The 20,309-nt window shown below is 43.6% G+C and overlaps 2 protein-coding genes across 4 annotated transcripts; both read left to right on the top strand.

Annotated features, from left to right (window-relative positions):
- The first annotated feature begins 1,474 nt into the window (after window positions 1-1,474).
- On the top strand, window positions 1,475-10,702 carry zufsp (zinc finger containing ubiquitin peptidase 1). 3 transcript variants are annotated; one of them, XM_030369748.1, is made up of 12 exons: window positions 1,475-1,606; window positions 1,727-2,063; window positions 2,165-2,341; window positions 2,488-2,589; window positions 3,947-4,057; window positions 4,199-4,320; window positions 4,712-4,880; window positions 5,676-5,864; window positions 6,364-6,529; window positions 6,858-7,018; window positions 7,382-7,602; window positions 10,566-10,702. In XM_030369748.1, the coding sequence occupies exons 2-12, from the start codon at window positions 1,817-1,819 to the stop codon at window positions 10,611-10,613; spliced, it is 1,713 nt and encodes a 570-aa protein (XP_030225608.1). In that variant the 5' UTR covers window positions 1,475-1,606; window positions 1,727-1,816; the 3' UTR covers window positions 10,614-10,702. The 3 variants fall into 3 exon arrangements, with proteins under 3 accessions (XP_030225608.1, XP_030225610.1, XP_030225609.1); XM_030369750.1 differs by having other exon boundaries at window positions 1,476-1,606; window positions 1,793-2,063; XM_030369749.1 differs by having other exon boundaries at window positions 1,476-1,606; window positions 1,761-2,063.
- Window positions 10,703-11,237: 535 nt separating this feature from the next.
- LOC115553475 (amine sulfotransferase) lies at window positions 11,238-19,119 on the top strand. Its single transcript, XM_030369751.1, has 7 exons — window positions 11,238-11,411; window positions 11,598-11,753; window positions 17,262-17,464; window positions 17,687-17,813; window positions 17,934-18,028; window positions 18,143-18,323; window positions 18,855-19,119. The coding sequence occupies exons 2-7, from the start codon at window positions 11,603-11,605 to the stop codon at window positions 18,989-18,991; spliced, it is 894 nt and encodes a 297-aa protein (XP_030225611.1). The 5' UTR covers window positions 11,238-11,411; window positions 11,598-11,602; the 3' UTR covers window positions 18,992-19,119.
- The last annotated feature ends 1,190 nt before the right edge of the window (window positions 19,120-20,309 follow it).

Genomic DNA, 20,309 nt, shown 5'->3' with positions numbered 1-20,309 from the left:
GATTGGCAACCAACACACGTATGAAGTGGTTGGATACCATTGCGGGTAGAAATGGGGGCCGAACCGCTGGGGTTAAGCCGTCTGATGCCAGGTCTGGGATACTGGGATGTACTGAGAGGGCAGACTGGAGTTATGTTTTTGTAAATGTTTTTTCGCAGGATTGTTGGGAAACTGCAGGGTAGGATAGGCCTGAAAGGTTTTGTATGGCCCTGGTAAGCGAATGGGCAACAAACGCTAAATTAAAAGATATAGGAGAAAAGTATATTCTGCCACCTGCAGCCAGGTGGACCATGGCATGGGCTGAAGTGGATCTTGGTTTATTTAAGCCATTGAGATTTGAGGGGTAGATGGATTCCACTAGTGAGGTAGCTACTCATCAACTGTGAGAGAGGTGGGGGTCCTCTCAAAAGTTTTTACAGATTGGTCCAGGGGTTCTAGTTGAGAGGTATGTGGGAGCTCTTTTTGTGTCAGTTAAGTGTGTGCAGCAGCATCTTACTAAATTATGAGAGTGCTGAACTTATGGCCACATACTTGCCTCATGATTGAATTGATGGATCAGGAAGGAAAGAGGTTGTATAGTATATAGTATATGCATACAAATAGTAATGTTGGAAAGCTGCGCTGTCTGAAGAGGAGGTGGGGTTAGAAAATCCTCTTGGGAAAACAAAGATCCAGCCCAAAATCCAGGAAGAGATGGACATGGTATGGCCGAAAGAGTGGGATACTGGGGGGAGAAGATATGGCAATTATACAAAACCCAGGGGAAAGTAGAGGGGAGAAAAGTGTGTGTTTGATGAGGAACATGGTTTGCACGCTCTGTGCCTTCTTTTATAATCAGTTCTTAAAACCAAATTATAAGGGACGTTTCTTTTCCCCTTTCATCACTTTTATTCACTTGTTTTATTATACATTTACTTTTGATCAGGTCATGTTCGAAGTTTAAATTATGTTTTTGTTGTTTTTATCCTTACTGTGTGTGTGTGTGTGTGTGTGTGTGTGTGTGTGTGTGTGCGTGTGCGTGTGTGTGTGTGTGTGTGTGTGTGTGTGGCGGGGGGGGGGGGTTCTCCAAAGCACTTTGTTACTTTGTTTTGAAATGGGCTATGCTAATTGTATTGTATGCTAGAATGGGTTTTAGGAGTGGCGCTGCATCTAGGGAAACATCTGGATGGTATGTCAGAAGTATGTGGGGAATCAGGAATGGTCAAACACATGTTATTTAAATGCAGGAGATATATACAAATTAAGAAAGACATGTGTAAGGCATTAGGGGAAAGTGTGGCTGTCACCTTTTATCTCCTGGGACCAAATCAAATCAGAAAGTATATGCAATGTCTTTCAGTATCCTAGGAAAATAAAGCTGGATGTCAGAATGTGAAGTGTGTGATATTTACTTGGGGGCATATAACTCAAATATTATATTATCACCGCACTAAGAGTTGCGTTATTTTAGTCGACAGTAGGAGGCAGTTGTACATCGAATGTGTCTAGACTGCCCAGGAAAAGTCAAAGAAGAAGAACGTTACCAGGCTCTGAAATCGAAAGATTTGGGAAAAGGGAGACTAATGTTATTTTTGGAACGACGTCAACGAAGTTAACTGTTTTATCAGTAAGTCAATTCTTCTGAAAGAGTCACGGCCTGTTCCGTTCAGGACTCACAACGTTAACAAAGCAGATATTGCCTGCTGATTCTGGTCACAACATGATTGTTATTGTAACAGCGCATTAGCCTTTTGTGTTTGTATTTCATTCCTTCATGTAAGCTCCGGAACACACCTTAAGACCTTAATCCTAGGTGTGTCATCGCATTACCGAAGCAATGCTGACTTGTGTGATATGTGGCGAGGAGCTCTTATTTGAAGAAGATATGAAGACACACCTTCTTCTGAGCCACTTGGAGGACGAAATGAGCTGCCCACTGTGTTCTTTATCGGGGGTGTCCTATGACGACCTCACCTACCACATGAACACTGCACATCCAGAGAACCATGTCCAAGCACAAGAACCTCACCGTGACAATAATGTTCCTTCCAACCCCACTTCGTGTCCCTCTTCGGGAACACAAGGTAACAACAACAAAGCTCAAACTGATTGTTGGGAGCCTGGGCTGGGACACTTAATTTTCATTCTCAGTGTGGCCCAACTGACGCAGAGATTTTCTTTTCAGCCACTATGATAACAGAAACGAAGTGGATGAGGAATGCATTCCCAGCAACGTCATTCGGTGGGAGAACTTCCAGCGACAAAATCCGCGGTCCGATTTCAACCTCAGGGAGTGCTTGCGTCACTCCTGACTCCAGTCCAACCACCCGGGGATGTGGTGGAGATGAGAGAAAAACACAAGGTGGGAATATATTCACGCCACTTTAGGGCCTTTTTATACAGTCAAACAAACTCAGTATACTTCCCCAACCAAAAGTAGATACTATTTGCAGACCAGCTTGGCTTCTTGGTCAATGTCACAGATGCATCTTTGTCTTCATTGTCCAGGCGGACAGTTTCCATGCCCCATGTGCACCCTGGTCTGCAGCACCAGCCCCTTACTACAGGAACATGTGGAGGTTCACCTGCAGGTGGAGGACTCCGCTAAAGGTAGCCTTCTGCTTTGAGCCTTCCTAAGCCAGAGTTCTCCTTTATCCCCTAAGGACAGATCACACTTGCTGTCGTAGAAGTATTAGTTGAGTTAAAAAAAAGACTAAACTAGACAAATCCCACCAAGTGATTAACTGGTATGAAAAAAGAAAAAACTACTACAGAAACACTGTAGTATGTACATTTATCGACTTTGGTAAAATATGTGTCTATTGTCTGTTGTCTATTCATATCACAATTATGCAGTACTATTCCAAAATAACAATGGTTGGGGGGGTCTCATCTTAAATGATGTGTGTATTTTTGGTGTAACCAATCAATCAATTGAATTTATGATTATCTATGAATAGAGGAATTAATGATTAGTCCATGAACAAACACTTTGAATTGATGTAGACTGTTGGCCGAGGAATGCATCAATGATAAGGTGTTTAGGCTTGGCATTCATGTCTTCGGAAAAAAATTACAAAATCTTTGCAATACCTTTGCCATAATCGTCAAGCATTAATATTCCCGTGGATTATTGAAATATTGACATCTGTGCACTTGTATCAATATCGCGATCATGTAAAAGTAGCACTTCAAGAGAACCTTAAACTGAAGTTTGGAAAAGTAAGGCATTTCTTTTATACAAATGTGTATGAAAGCTGTATGTTTACTTGAGTTTTTAATAGTAACTCATGCTTATAGCCACACCGGATCTCCTTTGCAAGTCTTTTTTCCTCCAGTCCCACCAGCTTTAGGACAGAGGTCCGCCTCTTGGGCTTCCCAAATCACTACCACCCATCCTCAACTCTCGGGCTGGGTCATTATTGAATAGAAGAAATGAACTTCATCGTACATAGCCCAACCTTCCTCCTGCCTCTGCGGGTGTATTGGGTGACATAGGCATTGAAACAGACCCATATGTATCTTTTAAAATCAGAGCACACTCAGGTGGTTTATTTTTTGTCGTCTGTCTCGGGATTGCCAAGAAAGAGGACCGAAAATCAGATAAACAACTAAACTTTTCCACATGCCCCACTATATATTTTATACAGTTTGGCTCAAAGAATATACTTTAGTTAAGTTAAATATGCTCATTCCCCCTTGAGGGACATAGCATGTCTAATGTCCTTGTGCTTCCTTCACTAATGCTTTACTTTCCATGCTATATTCACAATGAAGATACTTGCATTACACTGAAAAAAAATATATAGACTTGCGTGACCAATTTTAAATGCACCACCACAGGACCTTCTTCCCGTGAATGTATTACAATGAGGTCAGAGATGTGACAGATAAGACTGCACAACTCACAAAAAAAAAAAAAACTCACAAAAATTGTATTTCTTTGCCTTTTTGTAACGCTTTACAGGAGAGGGAACCCGCTTCTTGTGCCCTGTTTGCTCCGTAGTCTGTGATGACACCCCCTCTCTGCACGAGCATGTGGAAGAGCATTTCGTTGAACTTACGAGAGACAGCTCTGGTACGATGTTAATTGCTTCATGCTACCTTCTTTAATGATTTGATTTCCAAGTGAATCTCTGTTCCATGTTATCGGTGGCGTGGTACAGTTGAATGCACCCAAGTCCTGTTTGTTTTTAAACAAGAGATTTTCTATCTCTAGCGTTGGCTCCAGTGAGTCCTGGTGCCGACCTCCGCCTGGCTCGCAAGCTCCAGGCGGAGGAGGACCAGAGGAGGCGGAAGGAGGAGGCCCAGCTGGAGGCAGTGGAGTTCAAAAAATTGAAGGTACACCACCGCAACGGCCACTCCACCCACCACCACTGCCGCACAAACCACCACCGCCAAAGCTGGCAAACAACATCACCACCACCGCCACCAACCACCAACCACCTTGCAATGTTTTGGAGCTGGCCCCCCCAACTCCAACCCTTTCCTCATAATTGTACAGAGGTAGCGATGGGCACATGGTCACATGCTGCCTGAACCCTATCATGGGGTTTTGTGCTCCCGAATATCCTGAGGAACAAGGAAGAGGTTGGCCTGTCTGTGTGCACATGTGATTGGGGTTGTCAGGGCGCGTGCTCGTGAGCACCGCTCACTCCCGAGAGTCATGTGCTTCCGTGTGGCTGAGACAACAGCCTGCCAGTGTGGGACTCTGACCTTATGATGTGCACAGGAGCAGTTTGGGCTGGACGGCGGAGGGGGCTACCGGAGGCAGCTGGAGAGACGGATGGAGAAGGCGGTGGCCCAGGGCCTCATGGCCCCAGCAGAATACCACAGCAAGAGGGCAAAGGTGATGGAGGATCTTGCCTCTGGCCTTGACGACGGCACCACCAGAACACAGGGTACAATTTATTTTGTGTGTGTGTGTCATGCCGAAGGGGTATGAGGGTTTAATTAGGCAGTCATAACCTTTACCAATAGTGTGACAATAAAAGGGAGTACTTAACTTCATCAGCAGACATCAACCATGCATAACACTCCCATAGTGGTAGCCTCCAGCTCTGCTGTGAAATAGATTATTATTGACCCGTTGATGAAGGAAACATTTAACTGGTTTTGAATACAAGCAGTCCTTTATAACACCCCTTTTAAAGCCTGCCGGCAACGGAGACATTTGAACCTAAAGCAAATTTCACGTTGAACAATGGATGTGACATTTTGAAGGGGAGGTGGAGAGAGAGAGGAGCTGGCCACCATAATGTGATGCATTACTCAACAGCCCTGCTAGAGGAAGCTAGCCGGGTTGTCAGGCCAGTGCCTTAATGCTAATGCATATGTCTCTCATCCTTCGGCCCCAATACGAGTGCACATGAGTCATCAGGGAATCATCCACTCACCATAATCCCAGGAAGTGTTCCAGCCATGTGCCTGACGGTTCAGTCGTTGTGAATGTATAACGATGGCCTGCACGGTGAACCCGGAACAGTAAACACATCCTGCACTCTCTTCAGGGCCATGTGAGCGACCCGGCTTAGGGAGCCTGGGGGTCACTTGTAGTGGAAATGATCCTCTCTGTCCGTCTGTCTGTCTGTCCGTCTGTCCGTCTGTCTGTCTGTCTGTCTGTCTGTCTGTCTGTCTGTCTGTCTGTCACACACAAACACACACACATGCACACACACACACACTCTATTGTTCAGGCACACTGGGAGCGCTGTGGGAGTACTACCAGCGGGACCCCCGAGGCTGTGCTCACATCTGGCTGAGTGCCGAGACGGACCACTACAACTCGTCCGAGGGGGACAACGGCTGGGGCTGTGGCTACAGGAACCTCCAGATGCTGCTCTCGGCCCTGCAGAGGATCCCGGTTTTTGCCGACCGCCTGACAGGTACTATTCTACCCTTGCCTTAAAGAAGTGGATGACCTCTCCATGGGTTTCTCAGCCAAACACACTCATCTGTTCGTGATCTTATTTCGCCCCTACTTCTACATACTGCACCTTTTAAGATACCTCAGAATTGTTTGGACTGCAACTTTGATCATTTAATCATAGGGTTACAGTTATCCAGTTATATTGCATTACTTTTGCTTTGAGGGCTTCTCACAGTCCGTACATAGGCACTCACTCCCTTCTTAATCATAAGATCTTTGGCGGTTGTCCAAAACGGATATGTTACTACTTCCCCAAATTTTCACAAATGGCACCAGTCCTGTTTACGAGCTCTTGCAAGAATTCAATCAGAATAATGATTACACAAGCGTATAATTTTGTAGTGCTCAAAAACAAACATGTGTTCCCTGACAGCGTCTGGCTTGTGTTTCCACAGCCTATGCTGGTTTGTATTACCGCTCACGGCCGAACCTGATCCCTGTTCTCTTGTCTGCAGAGGGGGAAATCCCCAGCGTCCCTCAGCTCCAGCGAATGATCGAGGGGGCCTGGAAGGAAGGGCTGGACCCCCAGGGTGCCTCCCATTTTAACAAGCGGCTGCAGGGCACGCGCGCCTGGATAGGGGCCACGGAGATCTACGCCCTCCTCACCTCCCTGGGCCTGAGGTGCACATAACGCTGAGGCTTCTGCTGGTGTTTAGGCGTCATTAAGTTTCCTCGCAGTTAATGGCCCATGCAAGACGTTTGTTTTAAACTGCTTTCAGGTCATAATTGTCATCGTTTTTATATATATAATTGAACAGATACCAAAGCATTTAAAGTCCATCTCGACGTCCCTTTGTTGTTGCAGGTGTTGACCGGGCCTCGTGATTTTATTGATATAAAAACACGCAAGACCTTTGTGTTTTACAAAGGTCTTTAATGGGTCAAATCAAAGCAGAGAGAGATACCCTCGGTTCCACACGGTGAACACTCTGGGGTTCTGTGCACACAGGGCCCGCATCACAGACTTCCATAAACACAGCGGACCGGGCGACACCCACCCCAGGATGTTTGAGTGGGTGAAGCAGTACTTTAGCCAGTCCTCCAGAGGCGGCAGGCTTCCCCCCAGGGTGGTCCAGACCGCTCTGCCCCCCCTCTACCTCCAGCACCAAGGTACCTGTCCCCCGCCTCCATTTGGGTAGTAGAATGGAATCTGTGCTGAGGCGGTTCATGTTCTCGCGTGACAAAACTCGCACCTATAATGTTACGCCACCACTCTCAGAATTAGCTGTAGCATCGGTTGCGATTCCTGTGAAGCCCAAAGCGCACTGCGATGTCGGAACAGACACACAAGATGAAGTTTACGAATTTCCTCGGCCAAAACAGACATGGTGCCCACGTACATTTGAAGTGTAAACTATATGATTCTATATCCTTTTGCTTGGGTTTCGTCACAAATATAAGCAGATTATCCCTGTTCTGCGTGCTTTGGGCTTTGCACCCTTCCCCTCATGGTGCGCCCTCCTTGCCCGCCAGGACACAGCCGCAGCATTGTAGGCGTCGAGGAGAGGAAGAACGGCAGCCTGTGTCTCCTGGTGTTGGACCCCGACTGCGGCGTGGCCAACGCCAAGAAGGTGCTGAGCGCCGACGGCCTCTCTGCCGCCATGCGCCACATCCGACGGTTCCCTAGCAACATGAAGCACAGACAGTACCAGGTGGTCTGCGTGGACCAGGTTTTGTCCCCCGAGGAGAAACAGGTGAGCGGGAGGAAGGCGTATGGATCCCTCAAGGGTGCCCCCCCCCCCCTTTTGTGCACATCGTCTGCCCGTGTCATTTTCCCACGGGTAGTTTCGACCAACTAACCTTTGTGACCAAATGAGCCCGACGGGACACCTAGCCGTGCTCGGATGAAAAGTGTCCCTTGAATATGATTATTCCTCTGCCATTGACTTAACCCATATCAAGGGACTACTGGCCAGAAAAATGCAGGTACAATTTGTCAGCAAAACTTGGGCTAGCAATGCATTTTTGTGTTTATATGGGAGGTATTGATTCCTATTTTATTTATTCCTTTCTTTTTAAAAGCGATCTGGCCGTATTATGGCCACATTTTGATTAGTCATTAAAGGGTGCCTATGCTTTTTCGACTTTTATAACCTATAAACGTTGTTATAATGATTTGATATTCATGTTTAACCATACTAAAGTGTCAAATAATGACGTACATGCATTTCGACGTATTCCCTGCTGACAGTCTGGGTTGGCTGTGCAGAGCGCTAAACACTCGGGACAACGTTTGCGATTCACTTGTTCACATTTCCGGGAAATCATCTACGTAGAGGCACTCCTGCCGCGCCCCCATATGCCTGGTCAAATCTGCCCGCGCGTGCGCTTCAAGGAAGATAACCAATCACAACGGAGTTGGGTTGGCAGGAGGGGGGCAAGGGGGCGGAGAAGGACGAAACCGAGCGTTGTCAGAGAAGGCTGAAAGCGCACAGATGAGAGGAAGAGTCTCCCGAAAATCGACATCGTTTTTTGTCCATGGTTAAACATGACTATCAGCATAATAGGTCCCCTTTGAAGGAGACATATTATGCCACCGGGTGTGAGTGTGATTAGCCTTACAAGCCATTTCGAAAATCTGCCCCATATGGCATCACTATTGGACGTGTCCACCTAGATCTGTGCTGTCTAATCACACTCACACCTGGTGGTATATGTCTCCTTTAATTTAGTTGCGATCAAATTTTGGTTTGATCGCTATATCTCGCTCAACAGCGTGTCGTAGTACCGATGCAAAGAGATAGCCAAGTGTCTCGTCGTCGACGTAAGAAAGTATGCATCACTGACTATCTATGGAGTCAGTTTCCTGCCATAATTCAAACCTGAAAAAAAAAGTTTCAAAGGCTTGTAAGTCTGGGTTTGAAAACTCAACACCTTGTAATAAAGGTTTTGCAACACTGAAAAAAGAGATTATAACCTGAAAAAAACTAAAACTAAAATTCAAACATCTGTAAACATGATTGTGTGTTCTATTTTATCTTCTTCATCATTTTCACCAACACATTTTCAAAGTTCAAACAATTTCACCAGCGCATTTGCAGAGTTTCAAATCTGGCACTGTTCTAACAGTGTATTTCATTGTTGCCCCGTTTTGAAACCTTGTAAATGGGATTCTGCAAAAAGGTGTTCATACATTGAGAAATACGTTTTGAAAGGTTGAATATTTAGTTTTAAAAACTTGTAAAGGTGTACGTTAACGACATTACAACGTATTTTTTCAGAACTGACTTTTCAGCACCGACTTTTCAGAGATTTGACCACACAGGCGCAAGCTTTGAGTCACGTGAATATTGGCAGTGTTCTGACGCCACTCGTTTTGAAATTCCTGACAGTCGAATCTGAAAACGTTCCTGGGGGCGGGACCATTTAGCTCTAAACCTATTGGTTGCTCTCGGCTGACGTACATTCCAATCACATGTGCCGTTCACCGGGCTGTGCGTGATTGACAGTGCTCTGCCGATGACACAAATAACAAGCGACTTTCGCGGTTGATTTTGATTTCCATTTTCTGGAGCCATGGCTGTTTCCCAAAGTGAAGGCTGCAGCCTTGCTAGGACGCGTCCTTGCTAGTCGCGTCCTATGGAGATGAGACTCTGGTTCCAGAAAATGGAAATCAAAATCAACCGCGAAATCAACCCGTTGTTATTCGTGTCATCGGCAGAGCACTGTCAATCACGAACAGCCCGGTGAACGGCACATGTGATTGGAATGTACGTCAGCCGAGAGCAACCAATAGGTTTAGAGCTAAATGGTCCCGCCCCCAGGAACGTTTTCAGATTCGACTGTCAGGAGTTTCAAAACGAGTGGCGTCAGAACACTGCCAATATTCACGTGACTCAAAGCTTGCGCTCAAATCTCTGAAAAGTCAGTGCTGAAAAGTCAGTTCTGAAAAAATACGTTGCAATGTCGTAAACGTACACCTTTACAAGTTTTTAAAACTAAATATTCAACCTTTCAAAACGTATTTCTCAATGTATGAACACCTGTTTGCAGAATCCCATTTACAAGGTTTCAAAACCGGGCAACAATGAAATACACCGTTAGAACAGTGCCAGATTTGAAACTCTGCAAATGCGGTGGTGAAATTGTTTGAACTTTGAAAATGTGTTGGTGAAAATGATGAAGATAAAATAGAACACACAATCATGTTTACAGATGTTTGAATTTTAGTTTTATTTTTTTGTTTCAGGTTATAATCTCTTTTTTCAGTGTTGCAAAACCTTTATTACAAGGTGTTGAGTTTTCAAACCCAGACTTACAAGCCTTTGAAACTTTTTTTTTCAGGTTTGAATTATGGCAGGAAACTGACTCCATAACTATCGTGCCAACAATGACAGATAGGTGATGCGTACGCCGCAAATAGGCTACAGCTAGCGTGCGACTTGATTGGCCGCAGAAGACAGTAATGCAGCGCCATGTCCTTCGTATAACCAAATATTTAGAAAACTGTATTTAGTATGTCCTTCGTTTGACTAAACCTTGTTTAGTCAAACGAAGGACATTCCGGACAAGGACATGGAAAAGCCCACGTATTGAATGTACTTGTGTGTTTGATAAAAATTAGGGAAAATTCATCTGATGACTTGTGTGAGGAATAGGACTTTAGTGTGTTAGTCATCTGTTTAAACATTGTTTTGGTTTCTTTGTTTGTTTCTAGGTTTGTATTCGGAGCTCAGCAACATTGCGGGTGGCCCGGATTCCTTGACAACACGATTCAGATTTTGAGACGTTTTTATTGTGATTTGCTCATTTCCTGTTTTATAATTGAATAAATTCTATATTTTTTCTTTTACAGATGTGTGTAGTGATTGCGTTCTTGACTGTAATTTGAGTATTCAACTGGACATTAGAGTAAAGTAAGCTAAATTGTTACTGTTGAAATTGTGGTAAATAAATAAATAAATATATATGGAATACTTTTCAGTCGAATTAAACAGTATAAAAACAAACACTGAAACGCGGTAATACAATAAAGCATATTCAATATCAACACTTTATACCATAGCTTTACTTATCGCACGAATTGTCCTCAAATTAATGTTAAATAATAAAATAGATATAAAACCCGCCGAAAACGCTATCAGTCAGAGACAAATTAACCAATGCCATTATATTCCTTGTTGGCAGCATGCATCGGTTCAAGATACCAGACCCACCCATTATACAATGTAGGCTACAACTATCTCCAACGCAACATAAAATAATACTCGATTGGCATAGAAAGTAGGAAGGTCTGAACAGTTTTATTTATGTTGAGATGATGACTCGGCTGTACCGAGAAATTTGGCTCCAGGCTACAGTGTGGTTTTATTGGAGTGCGTAAAAGCACACTGCGTATGGTCTAGTGCGCGTCTGTCCGCAAGAGGTGGGTCCATATTTATACCAATGAATGTGGACTCATGAGGCGTTTCTAGATGTCGTGTAGCAAAGCATTGGCAATAAAAAGGGACCAATGTCGTTATTACCCCAATATTGAACAGGAGTTGATCGACCTACGCGACAGGTAAATCATTGCAATTGCAAATGGCAACTTTTATCTGGGATCTTTTCGCGCATTCTATCGTTCAATTGGTTATGTAGTCCTATTACTTCGGCAAATTAAATACATTACAAAATACCTATTTTCTAAACTACCCTGCATTACGCGAACATAAACTCTAGTTGATGTGTTTTTGCAACTCTCTTTCAGCTTAAATGGCTTCCTCTAGTGATTTCAAGTATAACTTCGTGTCACACAAAGGCTTCAACCTCATCAGCGGGACCCATGATCCAGCTGAGGTGGACGCGATATGCAATTACGAAGTCCGAGATTCCGATGTGTTCGTCGTCACGTATCCAAAGTCAGGTGAGGACATGAGGATGGTTGCTGAAGGGACGATCGTGTTTACTAGCTGCCTTTCCTCTTCAAGAGGGGCAAAGGTGTGTGCGGTGCGTGTGTGTGTGTGTGTGTGTGTGGGGGGGGGGTCAAATTGACAATTCGTTTATGTTAAAGCAAGTAGGCCTACTGTTGATCACTAAGGATCTGTAAAATTAAAATTAAAAGAAAATTAAAGAGGCTTTATGCAAAGCATCATACCCTACCCGGATGCCCCGGGGTGAGAAACTCCACGCCTGCCAAGTAGCGCCATGGCAAACTCGCGTCCCTGGTGCCATGCCAAGCTTCGCTCTGGCACCGTGGGACATGAGTACGCATATGGAGGCTGGATTGGAACGGACAATTATTGGAGTGGACTGCTCTGTCATACAGAGACGCACCCTCAATGGTGCTATCTCTAAAAGTAGCTGGGATATCTTGGGGATAGGCCAAGCCATCCAGTCTTTTGCCGAGCAGGTTCAGCCCGAGTTGGGGGTGCCTGCCTGGACCAGGGCCCTGTTGTTTCAAGAAGCTTCCAGGATTTGCAGGATAACTGGATATGTCAAGTCAGAATTTAGACTTGACATATCATTTTCGGTTTCACAAACCAAGATCACACTACTCTCAGTTCTATTACCATGGTGACTCTTGGCTGTGACGCTACATTGACGAAAACCTGGGGCATAGCAGGGCGAGCTCCGAGATTACTCCGCCTACGGCTGCATACCCACTCTTTGGTTTCAACTTTAAACAATGGCAACGGACAACGTTACATCCAACGCGAACTAGGATGTAAAAAGTGTACTCGCTATTGTTTATTCAACTGAACGTGATGTCTCCACAATTAACTAGGCTACTTGCAATTTATATAAAGGCCTACTCTGCACACGATTAGTAAAAGTGTGTAAGCCCATGCCTACAGTAGTAGGCTATGCAATGAGTTATGACACACTTCCGAACGATGAAATATTGGCTTGTCCCTTTGTCGGGAGTAGGCCTATCGGTGGACTTCAGAGCGCGGATCGTTCCTTGCACATTGCCCACGGGGCCGTCCCGTAGCTGAGCCGCGGGGTATGGTGGGTACGGGACCGGTAAGACTAGACTACTAGAGTGCCGTCTATGCCGTAGACGGGTCACAGCAGAAAGAAAATCACATGCAGCCAGAGACAGGCACACATCCACTACAATGATTGTAGTGGCCATTTACACTTTTTTTAATTTTTTTTTGGTGATCCAAACGTTTGTCAAAGCTTTTGATTTATTAATTGCTGTCGGGATTTAAAAATAACCTAAACAAATGAAAAACGGCTTCTAAAATAAACTGCCTACACCGATGTAAGGACAAGACAGGTCTGGTCGTAGTATTTTCTTGTTAGATTATCACTCAATGAGTGTGGAGTGATTACAACTCAGCGTTTTTTATAGCATTGGAAGGCTTTTATGTCATCCAGAAAATGTTACAACATATCCGGGTTTTTTATGAAAAGGTTTAATTACATAGGTAATTACAATATGACTTAATCGCCCTTAAACAGGATAGACACTTGAACCTTGTAGGCCTACTAATCGAACTAAGCAATACAACTAACACAAACAATAGTAGCAGCCATCAGTGATAATGTAGGAAGCACATGGCTCAACCTAGATTAACCTTGTCTGGCCACCTGCTTTTTGGCTGGCACTGGCAGCATATTTAGGACGTGAAGCTACAGCCCACTGTTTCACAGTGTCAAAGGTACGCTGTTCCGAACATATCTAACCCAACAGCATCGATGTAGGATGAACCAAGACTGGTAGCTAGCCAAGGATTGCTAGTGATCGCTATAATCCAAGAGGGTGTTGACTGATCTAACCACAGACAAATTGTGTCTTCAGGCTAGGCAGATAAGCATAGGAATGTTTATCAGTAGTCTTATGTTTGGCACTTTCCCACACAACAATCTTCAGCCTATTGTTATTGAGAGTTGCTTGGGCCCTAGTAATGTGGGATCCAGCAGTCCTACTATGTTATAGCAGAATCTCTGGGGGGAGAGGGCACGGAGCCTGGATCGTAAACCAGGAACGTCGTGGGGCGGAGTTAGTACCTAAAATATATAGACCGTAGATCGTAGGCCTTCTTTATACGTAAGCCTATTCATCAATGCACTCGGTTTCGTTAGAACGATTGGGCAGCCTGTTCTTGGGTTCGGTGTGATGCAGCGTGTCGCCAACCTAAACTACAAAAATTGTTTGTTTGTGTAGGTCTTCCGAAACGTTGTAGCCCCTATATCCCCTGTTTGAAGATACAGCAATAGGCCCAACGTCTTGCCAAAACTAAATGGATGACCTTTGTTTTATTCTCATTGAAGAATGCTATCTTCAGGGCTCTCAAGTTTTGAACTGAGTTCAGAGTGAGATTTTGTCAGCGGGTATATTAACATGTGACTGCATACAAATGTGTCCACAGACATGGTGACTAATGTACGAAAGTAAGCATTATTGGCCCTTAACACTAATATTCAGAAACAACACTGCCTCAAAAGGCTATTGGTTTTAGCAACACCAGGCATATACTTTTCCCTGAACTTTTAAACGGTGCAAAAACATAATTATATATTTATGTGGCATTCAGTCCAATGCTTAAAATATATCTGTGGCATTCAGTAGGCCAATGCTGTGGTAAAGTGTGTAAAGTATGACCAAGTGTTTCTTTATGTTCAATAGATAGAACTGTATCAATGAGCAATTTGTTAATGTTTGTCCCTATAAAACAATAATGGTTAAAAAAGTAAATACAAAACATGGCGGTAACTAAGTAAGTCAAACCGGACGTTACCCTACTTACGCGAAGCCCATTTGATTCTTGCCTGTTCTACTGTTAAAAAGCGGCCCAAATTGATGGGATCTATTCTGGTCATTTCTCTGCGTGAGAAATACGAAGTGAGGCGTTTGAGCGTGTGCATGGGTTGAATTGCGTGTGTCTCAAGCCGAATGCGTGAGGCTTGAGAGCCCTGTATCTTAAGACAGTTTCATCATTAAAATGCATTTTGATAGAATTCCTATGAATCTGGGCATTAAGGTTTACTAAAATTAGTAGATAATATAGGCTACTCTAAATCTAGCCCTACAGGTAGTTCTGTAATTGGGTGACCTAGGGGGCAAGGACAGCTTGAGACATGGGGTCTCTTTTATGTGAAAAAGAGCCTCAACAAATTATATTATAGGGCTCTAGCCGAAAGGGATTCACAAATCATCAAATTTGCCATTAAAACACATTGGAAATAAAGTACATTGCAAACAATTCCTATAAAGCCTATCTAATGGAGGGCCAAGGTTCGGTGATTTTTGCACTTGTGCATTTTACTAATCACTTTTTTGTTTATGAGATTAAGGTCTGATTTACAGATATGCAGGTTTAGGTTGGTGGGGTGTAGGTCTGGGAAGATGATCAGAATCACAGAAGTTGGCCACAAGGTGAGATGTCACAAATTGGAGCAATATCTGAGGCTATTATGGCGCGTTTCCACTGCAGGGTGCGGTACGGTTCGGTTCGCAAAGGTGCGGTACGGATTGCGTTTCCACCGCCAAAAGTGGGCGTGACCCGGACTGAGCCGTACTCGTTTTGCCCTTGTCTTCAGTACTCCTCCGTTGGGGTACTGAGACGCCTGAAAGGGTGCTGGAAAATTCGAGCTACACACCCCCTCCGTTGATTGGTAGACAGAACCGTCACTTCCGGGCGACGTGGGGATAAAACAAACTAACAGTAGCCTCGAGGTATTATTCCTTACAATGAACATGTCGCGTAAAACGCTTGCTTGGGCGAACAAGGAGGTGGAGACGTTCCTCTGCATTCTTGGGGAGGAAGACGTTGTTTACGATGTTTACGTAGCTGCCGCGGCGATCGACATCCGGCCTACCATAAAGGGTACTGTCGGCGGTGGAAACGCAACCTCGGAAGTCGGAACTGAGCTGGGGTATACCGCCCCCTCCCTACCGGACTGAGGCGAAACCGAACCGTACCGCACCCTGCAGTGAAAACGCGGCACTGGTTACTTCCTGTAGGGCTGGAGGTCCTTGAGGCCCCCTATTCATATTAAACAGACCCCAGGTCCCTTGCTCACTCCCAAGTGTCCTTGACCCCTGGGTCACCTCCTAATTAAGTGTGTTTTTCGCCAGTGCTTCCTACTTATTGTATGTCTACGACCCCAATGTTGATCATTTTCCTCTTCCTATTTTTTGTCTTCGTTTTACTTTATTGAAGCATTTAACACTTCAAATAACTATAAAGCGGGATTAATTTGTCATTATTAACTTGTACAAACATAATGCATGTATAGAATTAAGCTTTTTGGCGGAAGCAAAGCAGACATAAACGCCAGGTTGGCTCCACAAAAACACATCGGCAAAGTCTGTCCAAAAGTCAAAGAATAAATGAAGAATAAAAAAGACATCCATGGGTCACTTGAACGTTTTTTTTTAAAGAACATCATCAGTAAGTGGTTTATCCGTCAACATAAAACAATGCATAACATAGCAGCTCAGATGGATAACATTACACAATGCACAGTCAATGAATCAAACAACAGTCAAGCTGCATGGATTCAGGGATGGAAGCGCCTATATATCAATCACCATGGAAAAACATTGCATTTGGTACAAACTAAGCATATTACATTTCTGACTAGAAACTTTACAAAAGCACATTAAATGCCCAAACTATTTTTAAAATGTTGCTTTTTCTAATGAGAATATAACTATTGTCCTCCACTTTGTTTTGGAGAACAGAACCTTGACATATGTGATTTATTAATGTTTCTTCTTAAAGACAATAGGGGACTTAAGCATTCATATGGCTTGCTTAGGATGACCTATACAAACAACTTATTCTGTCGTTTAGGTTGGGTTGCATGCATTCAAAAGTATTAGGTATTAACAGGCCAGAAATAATTTATAGGTAGTCTTACCTCTTGCATGATTTGTTTACAGGCATGCTTGACTTAATTTTGTAGTTTATGCATAAACTGATGTAGAAACACTATGAAATATTTATGTGTTTGAGTTTTGAGTATAATATTGTTATAAACCTGGTGTATGGTTATGTTTTCATATAAATATGGAACTGCTAAACTACTACTAAATTAATTTCTTTATTTTGAAATTATCCAATGTAATAATGATCATGGTGAAGTGTAATTTAAAAAGCTTTATCCTGTATTACAAGGGCACAGTCCCAAAGTGGAATCTCCTAGCGATTCACTCAATCCTGTCATATGAAACATTTTCAGTGCAGCCATGACTTTTGGTCAAGAAGATTGTTTCAAAGTTTATTGCTACAATGAAAAAGGTGGCTGTACTAAGGGTACTGCCTTTTGCTCAGGGACAACTCCACATAGTGTCCACACATAACGGGTGTTTCAACGTCTCATAGCGATGTGGTATTCTGAAATGTTGTTTAAAGGATGAAGCTGGATGTTGAATAATGCAAATTGCCGGGCCTGATGTAGCTGTTCTGATTTCCAGGGACCATCTGGATGCAACAGATTCTTCGGCTCATAGAAGCCAAAGGGGACCTAACCTCTGAAGAGCTCAACTCCGACCAGGTCCCCTGGATCGAACTCCAGGGCAAAGGGAAGGAATTTGTGGAGGCACCAAGCCCGAGGCTGCGCGTCACCCATCTGCCATACCACTTGATGCCCCACGCTCTTAGTCAGAAGAAGGGGAAGGTCAGCTGACTGTAATTTGATAGCTTGTCTATTATTGTTTACTTGTAAAACAGCAATTAATGAAGGGAATCCGTCACATGATAATCTCTCTCTCTCTCTCTCTCTCTCTCTCTCTCTCTCTCTCTCTCTCTCTCTCTCTCTCTCTCTCTCTCTCTCTCTCTCTCTCTCTCTCTCTCTCTCTCTCTCTCTCTCTCTCTCTCTCTCTCTCTCTCTCTCTCTAAGGTGATCTATGTTGCTAGGAATCCAAAAGATGTTCTTGTGTCCTACTTCCACTTTCATAAATTTGCCACCATGCTAGAGACACCAAAGGATTTCAATCACTTCTTCGAGAAGTTTATTAGAGGAGACGGTAAGAACATTGTATGCCTGTTTATGCCTGTGCTACAGTTTAAACATACTACTTGCAGGTTTACCGTATAAAGGATTTTCTACTGAGCCTGCATTTTATTCTATTTAATTTAAATTGCAGTGTATGGAAACAGTTGGTTTGAGCACACAAAGTCCTGGTACGCTCACCAAGACAACATGCAATTCCTCTTCATCACCTACGAAGAAATGATTCAAGTAGGAACTTTATCTTTTCATGATTGTGAACTTTTAAAATTAGGAAAATAAATGTCATGAACTGCATGTGAAACTCATTGTTTGCGCTCGCCGATGTGTTCCGATCTATAACAGGACCTTCGATCATCGGTAAAGAGGATCTCCTCGTTCCTGGGCAAAAACCTGACAGATGCACAGCTGACTGAAGTGGTCAAGCACAGTACCTTCAAGAACATGAGGGTGATCCCCCAGGCCAACTATGAGATGGTCCCCGATGATCTGCTCAACCATCACAACGGAAAGTTCATGAGGAAAGGTAAAGGACGCAGCATTGGCTCTATGTCATTTTAGGGTTAGGCAGCTTAACAGCCAACCACGATTTGTTGAAAACAATATTAAACAAAAGAAGGGAATCATCCTGGCCACCGAAATTTGAGCTTGTCCGCCATCAGACGCTAAATGCTCAAAAATGTTCCTAAGCCAATTTCACTTGAGGTGTATATGTGAATCTTCAGCCTTTTTATTGTTACCCAATTCTTTTCTCCTTGCAACCAAAGTGTCACAAGCAACGTACTATACACACTGTGCTGGGGACTTTGTGTGTTGGTGGTGCATGCCACGGAGCTATGTGATCATCTTATGCCTGGTTTACATGCCTCACACTTATATTTTGCCTTGAAAGAAGAACCAAACAGAAGGGCTGGGCCCAGTTTTACTTTCTCATTCATGCGTCAGTAAATGCCATGTTTGTGTATACACAAGAGTGGGAAGCGTGAATCACGCTTATCCCTAAGGAATGCACTTATGTTCTCTTCTCTTCTCTTTGTCTCCTTTTTGTAATAAATAGGTACGATTGGCGACTGGAAGAACCATTTCACAGTCAATCAGAATGAAATATTTGACCAAATCTTCCAGAAGGAGATGAAGGAGTTCCCTGTGTCCTTTGTCTGGGACATCAAAGATATTGAACAAATTACTGTATAACTATTGAAAACCTTATTGTTTTTTTAAACTGTTTTATTTACCTGAATGTATAAAAACACTGTGGCTGCTAATAATGAACATGAGATGAACAATTAAATAAATACAATCATGGAAATTATTTAAAAATACCTTCTGCTACAGTATATTTATGCTCTGTCCATTATATTCATTATACCATCAATCGTGTGATTAATTCATGTACTTATTTCTTAATTACAGATGTACTTATTTCAAGTCGCTTGGGATAAAAGTGTCTGCCAAATGCTCTAAATGTAAATTTAAATGATAACCCTTCTTTAAAAGTTAGATAAGCCAAGTTAAACCATAAAAGCATGACAAGATTTGTACGATTTGTCGACATAATCGATTTCTTTGAGATAAAAGTCTGATAAAGGTAATTTGATTTGACATGGGCACTGGGCAATTATGCGATTGAGCTTGCAGCACTGACGTTCAGAAGTAGAATGATGCGTTCCATATTGCGTTAGTTTCTGTGGTGATTTTAATAGTGAATTGGCTTCTGCATGACCCACATGACAACACAAACCCAATGGATTAGACCAAATGTGGGGTGAAAAACAGGACATCTCCATCTACATCCATCAAGCATTAGCTTGATAAATATTATTTGAGTGTGGTAATATATTATATTGTTATTCTCTCCCATTCACAAATGACTTCATCAAGCATTATTAAAGGCTATCACGTGATGACAAGTGAACTGAGACACAAACAAGTCTTAAATCTCATGATCTGCATTGGCTAATTCATAACCGTGTAGAGCAAATAGCTCGTCATAGCCTATATTATCTATCGATTCTAAATTGTTCGTCAAACCCCTACTGCCTTCAGACAACGGAATTTATCTTGAAATAGAGCATTATGTATTACAAGATGTTTAGAACATTTATTTTGCACGTGAGCGACTCCGCAATGACCCCTTGTGAAACCTCTGGGGACGCCACTCCTGTTCTCCATCAAGAGACCGGAGCCTTGCCTCATTCGCCTCAGGTAGCTCTCTGGGAGAGCTAGTGGATGTTGACTTCCAGGGACATGTGGATGGCCCCATGCAGCTGTTGGGGAGGGGGGGGGTCTTCGGTACTCCAACAGAGCTCCTGAGCAGTTACAGGAGCATCCTTTCCTCTGACCCCGTATGGCTCACCATCCCTCACACCAGGTTGCAAACTTATGGGGACAGACCTTTTCTGGGTGGAGGCCCCCACCCTTTGGCACTCACTCCCTTTGGAATTGGCAATGTTGGTTAAATTACCGTTTTCAAAGAGTGGCTGCCGATCTACCCATTTACCCAGGTCTTTCG

The sequence above is a fragment of the Gadus morhua genome, chromosome 11 (genome assembly GCF_902167405.1).
Source record: "Gadus morhua chromosome 11, gadMor3.0, whole genome shotgun sequence".
In the NCBI taxonomy this organism is placed as follows: Eukaryota; Metazoa; Chordata; class Actinopteri; order Gadiformes; family Gadidae; genus Gadus; species Gadus morhua.
The sequence above is the reverse complement of the archived record's forward strand: the minus strand, read 5'-3'. Positions and strand labels throughout refer to the sequence as shown.